The sequence below is a fragment of the Coccinella septempunctata genome, chromosome 2, assembly GCF_907165205.1.
Source record: "Coccinella septempunctata chromosome 2, icCocSept1.1, whole genome shotgun sequence".
Taxonomy (NCBI): Eukaryota; Metazoa; Arthropoda; class Insecta; order Coleoptera; family Coccinellidae; genus Coccinella; species Coccinella septempunctata.
The window spans coordinates 30,783,359-30,797,599 of NC_058190.1; the positions used below are offsets into that span (position 1 = coordinate 30,783,359).

The 14,241-nt window shown below is 34.5% G+C and overlaps 3 protein-coding genes across 4 annotated transcripts; 2 read left to right on the plus strand and 1 right to left on the minus strand.

The window, feature by feature from the left end:
• Positions 1-2,852: 2,852 nt before the first annotated feature.
• On the minus strand, positions 2,853-6,122 carry LOC123308201. 2 transcript variants are annotated; one of them, XM_044890775.1, is made up of 10 exons: positions 5,844-6,122; positions 5,689-5,773; positions 5,241-5,602; positions 5,081-5,182; positions 4,703-5,026; positions 4,088-4,649; positions 3,893-4,033; positions 3,303-3,837; positions 3,060-3,247; positions 2,853-3,000 (listed from the first exon to the last, which is right to left on the minus strand). In XM_044890775.1, exons 2-9 carry the CDS (start codon positions 5,709-5,711, stop codon positions 3,080-3,082), a joined length of 2,217 nt encoding a protein of 738 aa, XP_044746710.1. In that variant the 5' UTR covers positions 5,712-5,773; positions 5,844-6,122; the 3' UTR covers positions 2,853-3,000; positions 3,060-3,079. The 2 variants fall into 2 exon arrangements, with proteins under 2 accessions (XP_044746710.1, XP_044746711.1); XM_044890776.1 differs by having other exon boundaries at positions 2,880-3,013.
• Positions 6,123-7,223: 1,101 nt separating this feature from the next.
• On the plus strand, positions 7,224-8,206 carry LOC123307653. Its single transcript, XM_044890047.1, has 2 exons — positions 7,224-7,801; positions 8,148-8,206. The coding sequence occupies exons 1-2, from the start codon at positions 7,288-7,290 to the stop codon at positions 8,153-8,155; spliced, it is 522 nt and encodes a 173-aa protein (XP_044745982.1). The 5' UTR covers positions 7,224-7,287; the 3' UTR covers positions 8,156-8,206.
• Positions 8,207-12,865: 4,659 nt separating this feature from the next.
• On the plus strand, positions 12,866-13,849 carry LOC123306842 (protein Vhl). The gene has a single exon (XM_044889006.1). The coding sequence runs from the start codon at positions 13,094-13,096 to the stop codon at positions 13,607-13,609; it is 516 nt and encodes a 171-aa protein (XP_044744941.1). The 5' UTR covers positions 12,866-13,093; the 3' UTR covers positions 13,610-13,849.
• Positions 13,850-14,241: the final 392 nt, after the last annotated feature.

The following is a 14,241-nucleotide window of genomic DNA, read 5'->3' on the forward strand; positions in this document are numbered from 1 at the left end:
TTTGTTTTAACCATGGAGGTAAAGGATTTTTACGTTAGATAGTATGGAGGGTACCCTGCATAGTAGATAGAGAAATAAGTACTTGGTACGGTACTATCACTAGATCTTTTGTGACCAGATCAGAGATATCTCTGGACCCAAAGATATTACCAAAGAGGAACTTATCTAAAACTAAGATGTCTAAAACACTGGTGTGTGCACTTGTCACTTGCATCAACATTTCAGAAAATTGGGGATATTGGATCAGTTTCGTGGCGGCGCCACCATATCATTTGCTTCGTTCTATCCTTGTTCTACCAAAGGAAGTCCAATGATACTCTCTCGTTTTATTTTCTTTTGCGTTGATATAGCGAATATCGATCAACGAGTGCAAAACATGTGCAAAATATGAACTGGTCCATTTTGTCAGCTGTTAAGGATTATTTGTGATTTACAGTTTAATTTTCTTTGTGACAACAAATCTGTCAATATTTCAACACTATCAAATAAGGGTTCGAAGGAGTATTTACAATTATTCTTCAAGATAATTTCCGTTTGACAAACTTAATTCGTGTGGGAGGTTATTCAATATAATTTTAATAAAACACAGTTGACGGAAAGGGAAGTTTCACTGTATTTACTCATGCAGAATATTCGAAGAATAGACTCGAATAGATGGATGTATTTCTGATTCTCAATACATTTTCACAATTCACATTACACATTACGTATTTCCAATACAGTTTCTTTGAAATATTGCTGAAGTTGCCATAAAACTTAGCAATATCCGTCCCGACTGTTCGTTCATCTGATTTGGTTATGCCTCAAATTCCAACAACACCGAATTCTTAGCTGTAGTTCTTGACTGTCCATACAGAAAACTGAACGACATGTTGAATAAATGAATGTTCTACATCCCTTTCTCGAAACTAATAAATTTTCACACATCGCTTATAAATACAACATATTCGTAAGTCGTAGTAAAGTATTCAAATTATTTTCAAATATCAATTGACAATGCTCTGTCAAATTCTAAACAGCGCTACCTACAGAGGGAAAAACGAAATTGATCCCATATCCCCACGAAATTAAAAACAAAATCGAATCAGTGAATACACCAGAGTTTTAGACATCTTATCTAAAACTAAATCTTTGATATTACCAGAGAGAGTCTCTGATATTACACAATATCTTTGTCGGGACCTGATTAGGTTAGGTTAGGCGCTCTGTTTATAACATTGAACTCTATGGTTCCCATAGAGTTCAATGGTTTATAACGAAGTAAACAAAAACAACCCGGGGCGTTGAAGTGAGACGTCTGATGCGGTTATTCAATTGGTTGCCGAACCATTAGAAAGAGATAGGTTGCTCTACACCTTCCGTCTCAGTTGGACACACTTTTCGTCGTATTCAGTACCTAAGAGGCCCTTCCAGTTCTTTTAGAGTTCTGTTGAAGTAAGAACTGCTGGCCAAAGTTGATTTGGGACCAGTCCACTTCTATAAAGCAACCTGTTGACAACTAGTATTATGTTAGCATACATTAATTGTCTCCAGGATGCCAAATCATATCGACCAATCAGAGTGCAGCGCATCTCCCGCCAAAACTTTATCTTCTCTCTGACCAACTTTTCCCGGGACCGCGTTATTCTCGAACGAACTTCTTCATGTAATGTTACCAAAGATCCTCTTGATGATACTGAGTTACCTTCGAATGTATTACAAGAAGGTAATTATTTAATCATTGCTTGTTGACTATAAAAATATTTGAACGAGTTTCTAATGTTTGCCTTTCAGCTTGTGGTAATCTCTATATTAGTTTATCAGTTCTAAAAAGCAATTTTTATTTCTACGTTTTAATGATCAATATGGATCTGCGTAACTGCGTGCAGTTGACTGTTGTTAATTCGTTTCGATTTCAATTTAGCTAAATGGACGTCAAGTCAAGAATGTTTGTTAGGTTGGGGTGATTGAAGGCTGCCATTCCTCCCGATTTCAAAAGCTGTAAACCTCCCTACTTTTCTGAAATCTCCTAATGAATCCCGAATTCCCATATTTGCATTGAAATCAATTTATACTTTCAGGTACGATTTTACCGACACTAATAGATATAACTGGGGCGATGGATTTGTAAACGAATCCAAAATTGGACGAGTTTGAAATTGATGTGGAAATTGACCAACTGTTCAATTTGTCGAGTGATGGTTTGAATTTATCGTTTATCAATGCCTCTGTATATTGAAGGTTGCGTATCAAATTTCAGTTGTATTAACTAAAAGCAAAATGAGTGTCCCCTATATAAATCTATAATGATTCAAGGTAGAGTTCATTTACAGACAAAAATCATAAAATGCTTTATGAGAGTCACCAAGTTATTAGAAAGAAATAGGAGGACAAGCACTCCTATGAATGATTTGAAGAGTAATTGAGAATAATTTTGTGACTTTTGAAAATAAAGACAAGGGTAAAATCAATTCAAGTTTATTTCTGCAAAAAAAGTACAAAGGATGTATTCTCAAAAAATAGACACTTATTAGTATAATTTTAATATAATTGTTAGAAAGTTACGGAGCCTATAGCATTTTTACATAATCAAAACTATCAAAGCATACAGCAACTACTGATAAAGAAATTGTTGAGCTTAAAATTGAAATACTATTGCATCTCCCTTCACACCTAAACAGCATATAAAAAAATACAAGAATAGGATAACAGATATTCTATTCGGACAAAATAAAAAAAAAATATCAATTATCTTTGTTTTTTTCCCAACACATATAGTCATACAAGAGGTAGCAACTTGTCAGTTCGAAAAAAATAAGACTCAACATATTCTAAATGTAACTACTGATAAGACCCTTTGTTAGTGGAAAAATTTAATATTGCTCCATCACCTCCCACCACCGAGAACATATAAAAAAACTACAAGGCTTAAAATATTATACATTACATAAATTCAAAAGAAATAAGAGAAAAGTAATAATAAATTTTCCTAAAGCAAAACAGCACTCCATCACCACTTTCCTGAAAAACTATGCTATGTTAAACATATATTATTTGAAAAATGATCAAACCATATTTACATTTTCAATATGTTCAGATTCTACTTTTTAGTGGGGTAATAAAATTGTTTTTCAATTTTCCTTTTTTTCCCTCTCTGATCTTTATTCTTTTGTAGTGTGTCATATTGCTTGTTGATATTTTCCACCATATTATCAAAATCTTCATCATCTAATGATTCCAATTTCATAAAAATCTCCTTCATTACAATCTACAATTAAAATCCCATGCAAAGCTATTCCCATCACCAAAGATTCCTAGTTTACCTCTCGTTTTTTGCTTGGATCTAGAGTAAGAACAGTATTTTGGTTCTGTATTGTCTCATCTAGGAATTCTTTGATTTCTGTCCTCTTCTGTACTCCACTTGTTGATGGTTCATCAATAGGTGGGTAATTTTCAGCAATACCTGGACCTGGAAAAGAATCGCTTCTCTTTTCGATCAAAGCAACTGCATGTATGTGTTTACATAATGCAGTTTTTACTGTGTATTCTGGACAAGTACATTGGTATTTATGAATGCAGATTCTACATTTATCACAATAAATAGTTCTACAATCGTCATCACACAATTCATTATAATCAACTATATAAAATTGGTCCCTCACCTTACTTGAGAAAACCTTAAACTCACCAGAATCTAGACAGACAACTTTCTCCAAAACTTCTTTTTCTGCCTTTATATGAGCCTCTCTATTAACTCTTGATTGGTAGGAATTAACATTTGGCCTTTCAGACTCGATGACTCTTTTCCACATTTTTTCATTAACAAGGTCTTCTAATAAGTCTAATAATTTCTCGATTCTGGAATTGATAGGTTGTGAAGTGAAAAGAGTAGTTTATATATATTAAATTGTACCGTAAATTTTGATGTCCCTTCATTTTATTATATTTAATTACTTTATGCAGGCTCTCAATAGCCATATTGGTATTTATTCCTACATTTATTCTGTGGCAGTGGGCCCACATCATAATTCTCTCATTGCACTGGAAATAATGACTGAAAATAAAATAATGAAATGGTTTTGACCATACTGACTATATGGTAATTTACTTCTGTAAGTATTTCAAGAAATCCAGTTCATTTTCTTCTTCAAGATATTTAAAATATTCATCTTTCAATTCTAGAAATTTTGAAATACTGGTCTCTTTCAAGATATTTCTCATTCTTAATTTCATTTCTTTCTTATTATCTGGTTTCTTCAATTTATTCCTGCCTTGAATATTCCAGTTTTTGATGACATGCCAAGTGCAGAGTAAGCGTCTTGGCTTTTCAACATCATCCATTGCTTCGCACCAAGCATTAAAATATTTTATGTCATCATCTGTCATAATGTATTTGCATCTTAGGGACTCTTGAAGTCTTGCTTTTAATGACCTGAAAAATATTTTCTGGATCGTTTGATCCATACGATTACTTATTAAAAATGCTACTGGGAATCCCATATTATTTTCATCCTTGACTAAAACTGTGGTGAGTTCCCAATTCCTGATATTTGTTCCATGGGTGCCGTCAATGCAAATGATTTTGCTGTATTTTCTTAGCTTTTTTTCCATAATTTTATTCATAAAGGCTAAAGCAAAATCCTCGTTTCTCAGCTCAGGGTAATTTTCCCCTTAAAAAGTTTAAATATCAGGAAAATACAAATAATCAGTGAAAAAATATTACCTATCTGTTTGAACAAAAAAACAGTATTTTCTTCTTGACTATTCATTTCTCCTACTTTCAGGGCTGTTGCTGTCATGTCATCTGTATCACGCTGTTTGTTTATATTGAATTTACGTATAATGTATGCAAGATCCCCTCTTGTTAATAAATTCATTCTGGTGAGCTTCCCTTCCTCTAATATTCTCGCATCCTCAAGTATTCTCTCTTTTGTAACACCAGCACATAATTTTTCAGCGAGCATTTCCTGTTGATCCTTCGATAAATGTTTGGCTCGGAGTTCATCATCATGGCCAGCATGTGTTTCAATATAGTTCACTGTTACTCCTTAAATAGAATGAATCAACACTAGTACAATAACTATATTATGAAAAGTGTTACCAGAATTAGTTATTTTAGCACAAATTCTAGATGGACATAATCCTGATATTTTAATGCTTCCTCCTGCTTTTGAACATCTTTGGTTACTTTTACTGTCATATCCTGAATAGAAGTAATTGAATAATTGAGTTACTTAGATAGACAGCTTAAATATACTCACCTCTTGTATTACTCCTATTGCAATTATAGTATATGTACTCATCATCTTTGATCTTTTGACCTCTTTGAAAGGCATAATCTATATTTCTATTGTCAACTGCTCTCCAAGCTTCAAATTCCTCTTTGTTTCCAAAATAAAGAGTTGATCGTATAATAGTCAAAAAATGAATTTTTTCTATATGATCCACTAACTGGTCATGGCTTCCAAATGATAATTTAAGTTTATCCTCACAAAGTGGACATTTAATATTCTTCGTGTCCTTTCCTGTAAGTGGCTCTTGCAGGTGCACCTGTTTTATATGGCGGTTGAATGTAGACACACTGGATAACCTTTTGCCACATATGTGACAAAGAAGCTGTTTACTACAAAAATAGCAAGCTGATGACAACAATCAAATCACCCCTATTCTGTAACTCAGATCGGAATGAACCATATGAATAAACTTTACCTTTCTTGATCCATATCGATCATTCAAACGTAGCAATAAAAACTGCTTTTTAGAGCTGATAAACTGATATAGATATTACCACCGGCTGAAAGGCAAATATCAGAAACTCGTTCAAATATTTTAATATAGTCAAAAAGCAATTATTAATTAATTACCTTCTTTCGCAATCTGTATAAGCGATAATAATCGCTGTTTTCGAAATTTAATGAAAGAACAAACTGAAATGCGAAATTTTGAACTTATTACATTCACAGATAACAGAGTATCATCAAAATTAAGAGGATCTAATGGTACGATTACATGAAGAAGTTCGTTCGAGATCGAGAATAACCCGGTCGGGGGAAAAGTTGGCCAGACCAGAGAAATGTTTTGGCGGGAGATGCGCTGCACTCTGATTGGTCGATATGATTTGGCATCTGGAGACAATTAATGTATGCTGTATTATGTTCGGCCTAATGCGCATGCGCAACTAAGTTAGGTACACGTGCTATTAATGGTGCAGAAGCCAGTTCTGTCGGGAATGCGAATAGATAAAGGCTACTCTCACTATTAATAGTTTCAAGCGACCATCGGCCATTTTGTATTAATTCACCAGTGTGTTAAATAGATCTTTAAATAAACTTTGTTAAAACCGTTTCATCAGTTTTAAGAGTATCCACCCTCACATGGTAGCAGCGCTTGTGTGTATGTGCGTGCGTATTAATTAACAAACAGAAGACCACGTGTTAAACAGAAGACTAGAAGACCACGTGTTAAACAGAAGACTAGACGACCACGTGTTCAACAACAAGCATGTTCAATCAAGAAGAGATGATCGAGATGGACCAATCCGATGCAAGCGAAAGGTCAACGATGGGAGTACCAGAAAATATTTTTGCAATGCTCACGAACACCAATTTCGTGAAGATGTTGGCAGAGCAAATAAACAACTTGAATCCTCCGGCAACGTCAACAGGAAGCACAGTATCAGAACAATCTGTGGAGAAGGTCAATATACCCACTTTCATAATACCTCAATTTGAGAACAGCGACAAGCTGAGGGGTCATTCCAATTTCCGCTCATGGAAACAAAGAGTCGAGCGTGACATTAGGGCCCTAGGAAGATCCCAATTTCTACTGCACAATATGGGTGGACCAGAGTGTAACATGAGCGTAGAAGAAAAAAACATGTACAACGCTCAAGTGCTACAATACTTGGAAGCATCTTTGCAGCACGCTCCCAGAGCTGTAATAGAAAATGAAGAATCGGCAGCTGAAGCCTTCAAGAAACTTATCCAAATGTTCGGCAAAAATGATGTTCAAAAAATGGTGGAAGTTTTGGACAATTTTGGAAAAATTACATTTTACCCGAAGATGAACCCGGTGAACTTCGTATCACAATTCGAAAAAGGAGTTCAAGAATTCAAGGAACTGGGCTTTCCGTTGGACCCGAAGATCATAGTGGGATATTTTCTACATAAAATCAAGGATGCTAATGGTTTCTTGGCGTTTTTCACCACAATGGCTACACTACCAGAGGAAACGAGGACGTACGAGTTCGTAAAGAATGCCTTTCTGGAGGTGGCGAATAGCCAATATTTTAAGGAAGCAGAAAACAGTATGTATAAGAATGAATCAAATGATAGTTTGGATATTTGTTCCGAGTGTTTTGGTATTACGGGTGAGAATCTCAATACTGAGATCAATGAAGTGTATACTGTATGCTCTTTTTGTATTGACGATCCCATTGGGGAATGTACTTTTGCTAATCCTAATTCAGTTTCAGTGCTCTGCATCAAATGTGGTAAGAGAGATGATAATAATTGTTGTGATTTTTGTTTAGAGAATAGGTCTGATCGAACAAACAGGGATGGTTCAAAGAAAGAGAAATATCCAGCAAAGAGGTCTCCTTATTTTAAAGAGAAAAGGACAGAAAAGAGTCCTTACACACTGGATCAGTTGGAGAAAATAAAGAAAATGACACCAGCTGAAAAGCGCGATGCAAGTTGCAGAAAATGTGGTTTGATGTTCCACAAGTCAAACACATGTGTGAACACAGAGAGATTCTGCTTTTTCTGCCATAAGAAGGGACACGAAAAGAAGGACTGTAGGAAACTGAAAGATCAAAAATCTAGTAAGTCATTGTTCGATTTGAATAAGTTCAGTATGTTTGCAACATTTCTAGTTGATTCTGGTGCATCTCACCATGTAGTGAATGTACAGAATATTTTGTTGAACTATCAGGCTTATAAAGAGCCGATATCTGTTGTTTTGGCATCGGAAACTGAAAGCACTATGTCAATGGGTCAGGGAACTCTTCCATTATTAGTACAGTTTGGAAAAAGTTCGCACATTGTACATCTAGCTAATGTTCAGTATGTCCCCGAAGTAAGGGATAATATTCTCAGTGTCCGTGCATTTAATATTCAGTTTGGGACAAGTCTTGTGCTAAATGCTAATAATGGATTTATTTTATCTAGAAAATTAAGAAGAAAGATCTCCCTGCTCTTTGTATCGGATGGCGTTTATCGAATCTCAGCAAGAGTCAATCCTGGTGATACAAGTAGTATCAACAAAATTAATGTAAATAAAGTAGAAAGTATAAATAAACAGTCAAGTTCGAAAGATAATTCTAGTTTTAAAATGAAACTCTCAGTTATCAAATCCAATAAGAAAGTCAATAATAGTAGAAGAGACACGCAAATTACGTAAAAGATTTACTCGTAATCAGTTAAAAATGTTGGCTCAGGAAGGTAGTATGTGGCATCGTAGAATGGGTCATATATCATCTTCTTACTTAGGAAAATTACCTAATGTTGTTCAAGGAGTTAAAGAACTCACGTATAATCTCAGTACTGGTAATTGTACAATTTGTTCTAAAGCAAAAATGACCAGAAAAACATGTGCAAAAGAAAGAGATCGAGCCACTAGAGCTTGTGAAATTCTTCATTCAGATCTATTAACTGTCAATCCGCCAACACATTACACTAAGAAAAAGTATATTTTAATTGTTCTAGATGATTATTCAAGATATGCACAAATTTTCCTGATGAAACAAAAGTCTGAAACTTTCAAGTTTTTGAAGTCTGCTTTGAACTATCTTCAGTCATTATTTCCTAGTCCTGGTCAATTCAGAAAATTACGTTGTGATAATGGAACAGAGTTCATCAGCGAATCTTGTCAACAAGTTCTCGATCAGTTTGGTATTCAAATTCAGTTAGCAGAACCTTATCAACATGAGCATAATGGAACTGCTGAAAGGTTCAATAGAACACTCCAAGAAAGGGCTAGAGCCTTGTTATTTGAATCAGGCTTTCCAAATACTTTCTGGGGTTTTGCATTTTCGACTGCTTGCTATCTATACAATCGTACGCCTCATTCATCATTAGACTTTTTGACTCCATATGAAAAACTCTATGGAAAACAAGCCGATCTGCAAAATATAAGAATTTTCGGTTCACAAGCAGAAGTTAGAAATGAAAATGTTCCAAAAGGTAAAAAGTTGAATGCAAGATCCAGCACAATGTATTTAATAGGATATACCGATACTGGCTATTTGTTGTATGATCCTAAAACCTGTAAGACTATTACATCTTGTAATGTTCTAATAAATGAAGAGTTGACATACAAGTCATATGAATCAAAGTTATCAGTCCCAAGTGATGAATTAACAGTTTCGTCTGAATCTGTTGAGTCCAGTGAGAATGTTTCTGTTACGCCCTCTGTAGGCAATTCTGTTGCGTCCATTACGGACATATCTGTTGTGCCACCTACTGGCAATCCTGTTGTATCAGTTGCAAACAATCCTGTTGAAATGAAATCAGTTGAACAAAACTCTGATTCTGTAAGAACTACAAGTCCAGTACAGAGTAGCTCCAACAATTCTGTTGATAAAATAAGTGCTACAAATATGTTAGAAAATGTTTCAGTTAGCTCTCAGATAAATAATGAGATAGAATATGAAGAAATATCCCAGCTAGATGATTTTGATGGCAATGAAACCAGTGGACTTGATATGCCGCAAATTTCAGTTAATGCCACAATTTTGAATCCATTTGGTTTTGTATATGATACAAAAATCTATCAGACAAGTAAAACACCTCAAACATATCTGGAAGCAATGACATGTTCAGAAAGTAGTAAATGGATTACTGCCATTCAGTCCGAACTTGAAGCTATAAACCAACATGAAGTTTGGGAAATTGTGGAAAGAAAACAAGGTATGAAAAGTATTCCGTTGAAATGGGTATTTACAGTTAAGGACAATGGTGTGTGTAAGGCTCGTTTAGTTGTTGTAGGATGCAAAGATACTGAAAAGTATACTCCTGAGGAAACTGCATCTCCTACACCAGCTCTATCAGTTGTTAAATTATTATTTGCATTGTCAGTTTCTAGGAATTGGCATGTTGAACAGTTGGATGTCAAAACAGCATTTCTTCATGGTGAAATTGATCGACCAAAATATGTAAGTGTTCCTGAAGGAATCAATCTTGATAAATCAAAGGTAATATTGAAGTTACGAAAAGCTCTTTATGGATTATCTATAGCACCGAAATGTTGGTTTATGACACTTGATAATTTTCTGAAGGATTCTGGTTTTGAATCAAATTTACGAGAACCATGTTTATATAAGAAAAAGGAAGATAGTAATATCGTTTTGATTTTAGTATATGTTGATGATCTATTAATTACAGGTAGTTGTAGAAACCTTATTCAGGAAAATGTGAATATGTTGAAGTCACGTTTTAAGGTAAAACAATTTGGCTTTCCTACAAAATTTCTTGGTTTGGAAATCACTAGATCAGAAAATCAGTTGTTTCTTCATCAAACACAGTTTGTTAATGAAATGTTGAAGGAATTTCGAATGGAAAACTCAAATTCAGTTGACACTCCTTTAGTTCCTCAAGGAAATCATAAAGTTCCGGAAGTAACGAATGAAGCAGATTTTCCGTATAAGAAAGCTATAGGTTCCCTGCTGTATTTAAGTATGTTCACAAGACCTGATATATCCTTTGCCGTAGGTTATTTGGCTAGATTCCAAGCTAATCCACAGCAGTATCATTGGACATTAGTTAAAAGAGTTTTCAGGTATTTGAAAGGTACAAGTCAGTTAGGTCTAAAATTCACAGTAGGATCTCCAATTTTGTCATGTTATTGTGATGCAGATTTTTCAGGTGATAAGTGTGGTCAAAAGTCGACCACAGGCTTTGTGATTTTTGCATTTGGTAATCCTGTTGTATGGTGCTCAAAACTTCAATCAACAATAGCACAAAGTTCAGCAGAAGCGGAATTTATTGCACTTACTCATGCTACTAATGAAATTCTATTTTTAGCACAATTATTAGAAGAGACTGTGGGTCTCAGAGCATTTCCAGTTAATATATATGAAGACAATGAAGCAGCAAGACGTAACTGTCTGGCTAGCACAAGTAAAAGCCGCTTGAAGTATGTGGAACGTAAATATTTATTGATTCGTCAACACGTAAGAGATAAGAAAATTAATATTGTGAAGATCAATACCAATGATCAGATTGCTGACATTCTAACAAAACCATTGAATGCAGCAAAGCTCACTAAGTTTCGTGATCACCTTGTATTCTATGAGGTTTGATTTGCATGAAAATATCCAATCCAAGCATAAGATGATAACCAAGTAATAAGTCATAATGATTCAATATTATAGGAAGAAAATGAGAAAAGTCAACGACAAACTCAAAACATGCTCTGTTTGATCAAACATTTCATAAGTAATATTAATTTTTTCTTTTCAGTCATTATGTATACCTTATCTGAGTAGTGTTATAAATGATCTTCGATCTCAAACATACTCTGATAGTGAATTCTGTTGTTTATCTTAGTATCTTGACAGGATCTTCGATCCCTTAGGTACTTTGGTAATATGTCTGTTGAGTGTTTTATCTGTATATTGTGGAAAGGTTCTTCGTTCCTGGAAACATAATCTGATAATACTCAAAATTTGTTGTATATTTGTTCGAGTTATATTGGAAGGGTCTTTGGTCCCTGGAGATATAATTTGATGAATATACATGTTGAAGTGTTCATTTGAGACATGTAGGAAGGGTCTCCGGTCCCTGGATACATACTCTTACGAATACTAGTGTCTTGATTTGGAAGGGTCTCCGGTCCCTGGAAATGATAGATGCGAAATCCAAAATTCTGACCACATGTGTGTAATGAATTAATCATGTTAGTCCGATATGATGGAACATACTATGTATGTGATCAGTCATGTCATTTATATGTTGATCTACTATGTGATATGCATGCATTATGGCATATGTATCTGTTGATCAGTTTCAGTTGATATGATGGTATAATATCACTTGTGGGAAGGGTCTCCGGTCCCTGGACACAATGTATTGATACCATACCAAATATTAAGGACAGTTGGTTCGCTATAAGGAACCCTATTCCATTGTCTCACAGCAACAGCTCTGTATGGTTCCACTGACAATCCTGTTGTAGGTTTAAGGCTTGATTTATATAAATTCTAATAAAATACTATCTATTGTATACTTTATATATATTCTATATTTCTTAGTTTATCGAAGTCAGTTAAATGGAACTTTCAGTTTTCTGTTGATTAGTTGTCAAGTCCTCAGTTTGGGAGGGGGTGTTGAAGTAAGAACTGCTGGCCAAAGTTGATTTGGGACCAGTCCACTTCTATAAAGCAACCTGTTGACAACTAGTATTATGTTCGGCCTAATGCGCATGCGCAACTAAGTTAGGTACACGTGCTATTAATGGTGCAGAAGCCAGTTCTGTCGGGAATGCGAATAGATAAAGGCTACTCTCACTATTAATAGTTTCAAGCGACCATCGGCCATTTTGTATTAATTCACCAGTGTGTTAAATAGATCTTTAAATAAACTTTGTTAAAACCGTTTCATCAGTTTTAAGAGTATCCACCCTCACAAGTTCAATGTCTTTGGACCAGCACATAGAGAAGCCAGCTGCGTCTGGACTATGGAGGCTACCCTCCATAGGAGGGTCTCTACCACAGAACTAATACTCTAGCCTCCATAGGGGGGTCCAGAGACAGAGGTTGTCTCTGGGAGGGTCTGGATTTTCAAGGCCTACAGGGATGTCAATCATTCTTGAATGGTCCATGGTTCATAGAGAGCTGTTGTTGTTTCTGGCATAGAGCATAGAAAAATGATATATTAAATAGTCTTCTGTGGTTGTGCCATCGGAAATCTGTGATTTTTAGTATTCCCTAAAAGTTGGGGTTTATTTTATCAAGCATTAAAATTAATTATCTATTTTTAATTTGTATGGATATGAGTAGTATTTTACTAGTACCATCGCCCTCTTCTCTCCAACAGGTTTGTGGATTTTCTAAAATTGAAGTGAAGTGCTTTTTGCTATCGTTTTCGAATCGTCAATAAATTTTAAATCTTTGAAAATGATTCAGTATCCGCCACTACGTTCTCAGGAGAGTGAAACTCGATGCTATATAAGATTCATGAATTTAACAGAAAGAAGAGTTAACGTTGTATGGGTTAATTTTAGTGGATTGTTTGTTTCCTATACAACTTTAGATCGAGGCCAATTTGTAGATGTTAACACCTTCAAAACTCATCCATGGATAGCATTTGATGATAAAACCCAAGACAGAATGCATATAGACAAAAAATTGGTTTATCACCCACAAACATTCAGAGAACATTTAGCTGAAAAATTACCTGGATATAAATATAGAGAAGGCGTTGAAAGCAGAATTATGATAGTTATATCTCTTCCTGTACATAGTTTAAAGTATACTGTTTTGCTATATCTTAAAAATCACTTGAATGATCCCCTCAAGGTTGATCAACTGGATTTACCTCGGTTATTAGCAGATTCCCTCAAAGATCTTATTGAAGAAAGAAAAAATTTGCAAAAATTGCCTCTTCATAGGATGTGTCCAAATATACCATAAAATGATCAAGAATTGTTATATGAACAAAAGAGTATGGATATAATAAATTGATCAGATCTGGTGAATTCAAAAGTAGATCTTGATTGCCTGCTAAAATTTGGAAGAAAAATGAATTGCCATAAGTTTTATTGTGGGTTTTTCATTCCATTAAATGGGAAGTTAAAATTTCTATGTGATAATATGAATATATGTATTATTAATCCTATATTTTTGCAGAATTAAAATGTTTTTCCATTTTGATTTCAAACTTTCCTTGTCTTCGTTACTTGTGAAATTGTTATGTCTATTTCATTTTGACTTACTCTATAAAAAGATATTATTTACTGTTGGAGAGAAGTTACTGTATTTTACTAAGTTGTATATTTTATACCTAATACATTTTTAACATAGTTATAAAATTGGCTCTTTATGTTATCTTAAATTTAACTCTCATAATCATATTCCTCTTCAGAAACTGTTGTCCTAAAAAAAAGCAGCAACTTTGTTAAATTTATAGAAAAAAAAAACATTGTGACGGTTCTTGGTATTTTCTCATCACATTAATTATTGGGATATTGATTGAGAAAGAAAGTATAAATTACTAAATACAGTTTTGAATGCAGATTAGGTTTCACACGGCCGTCTCTTAATTT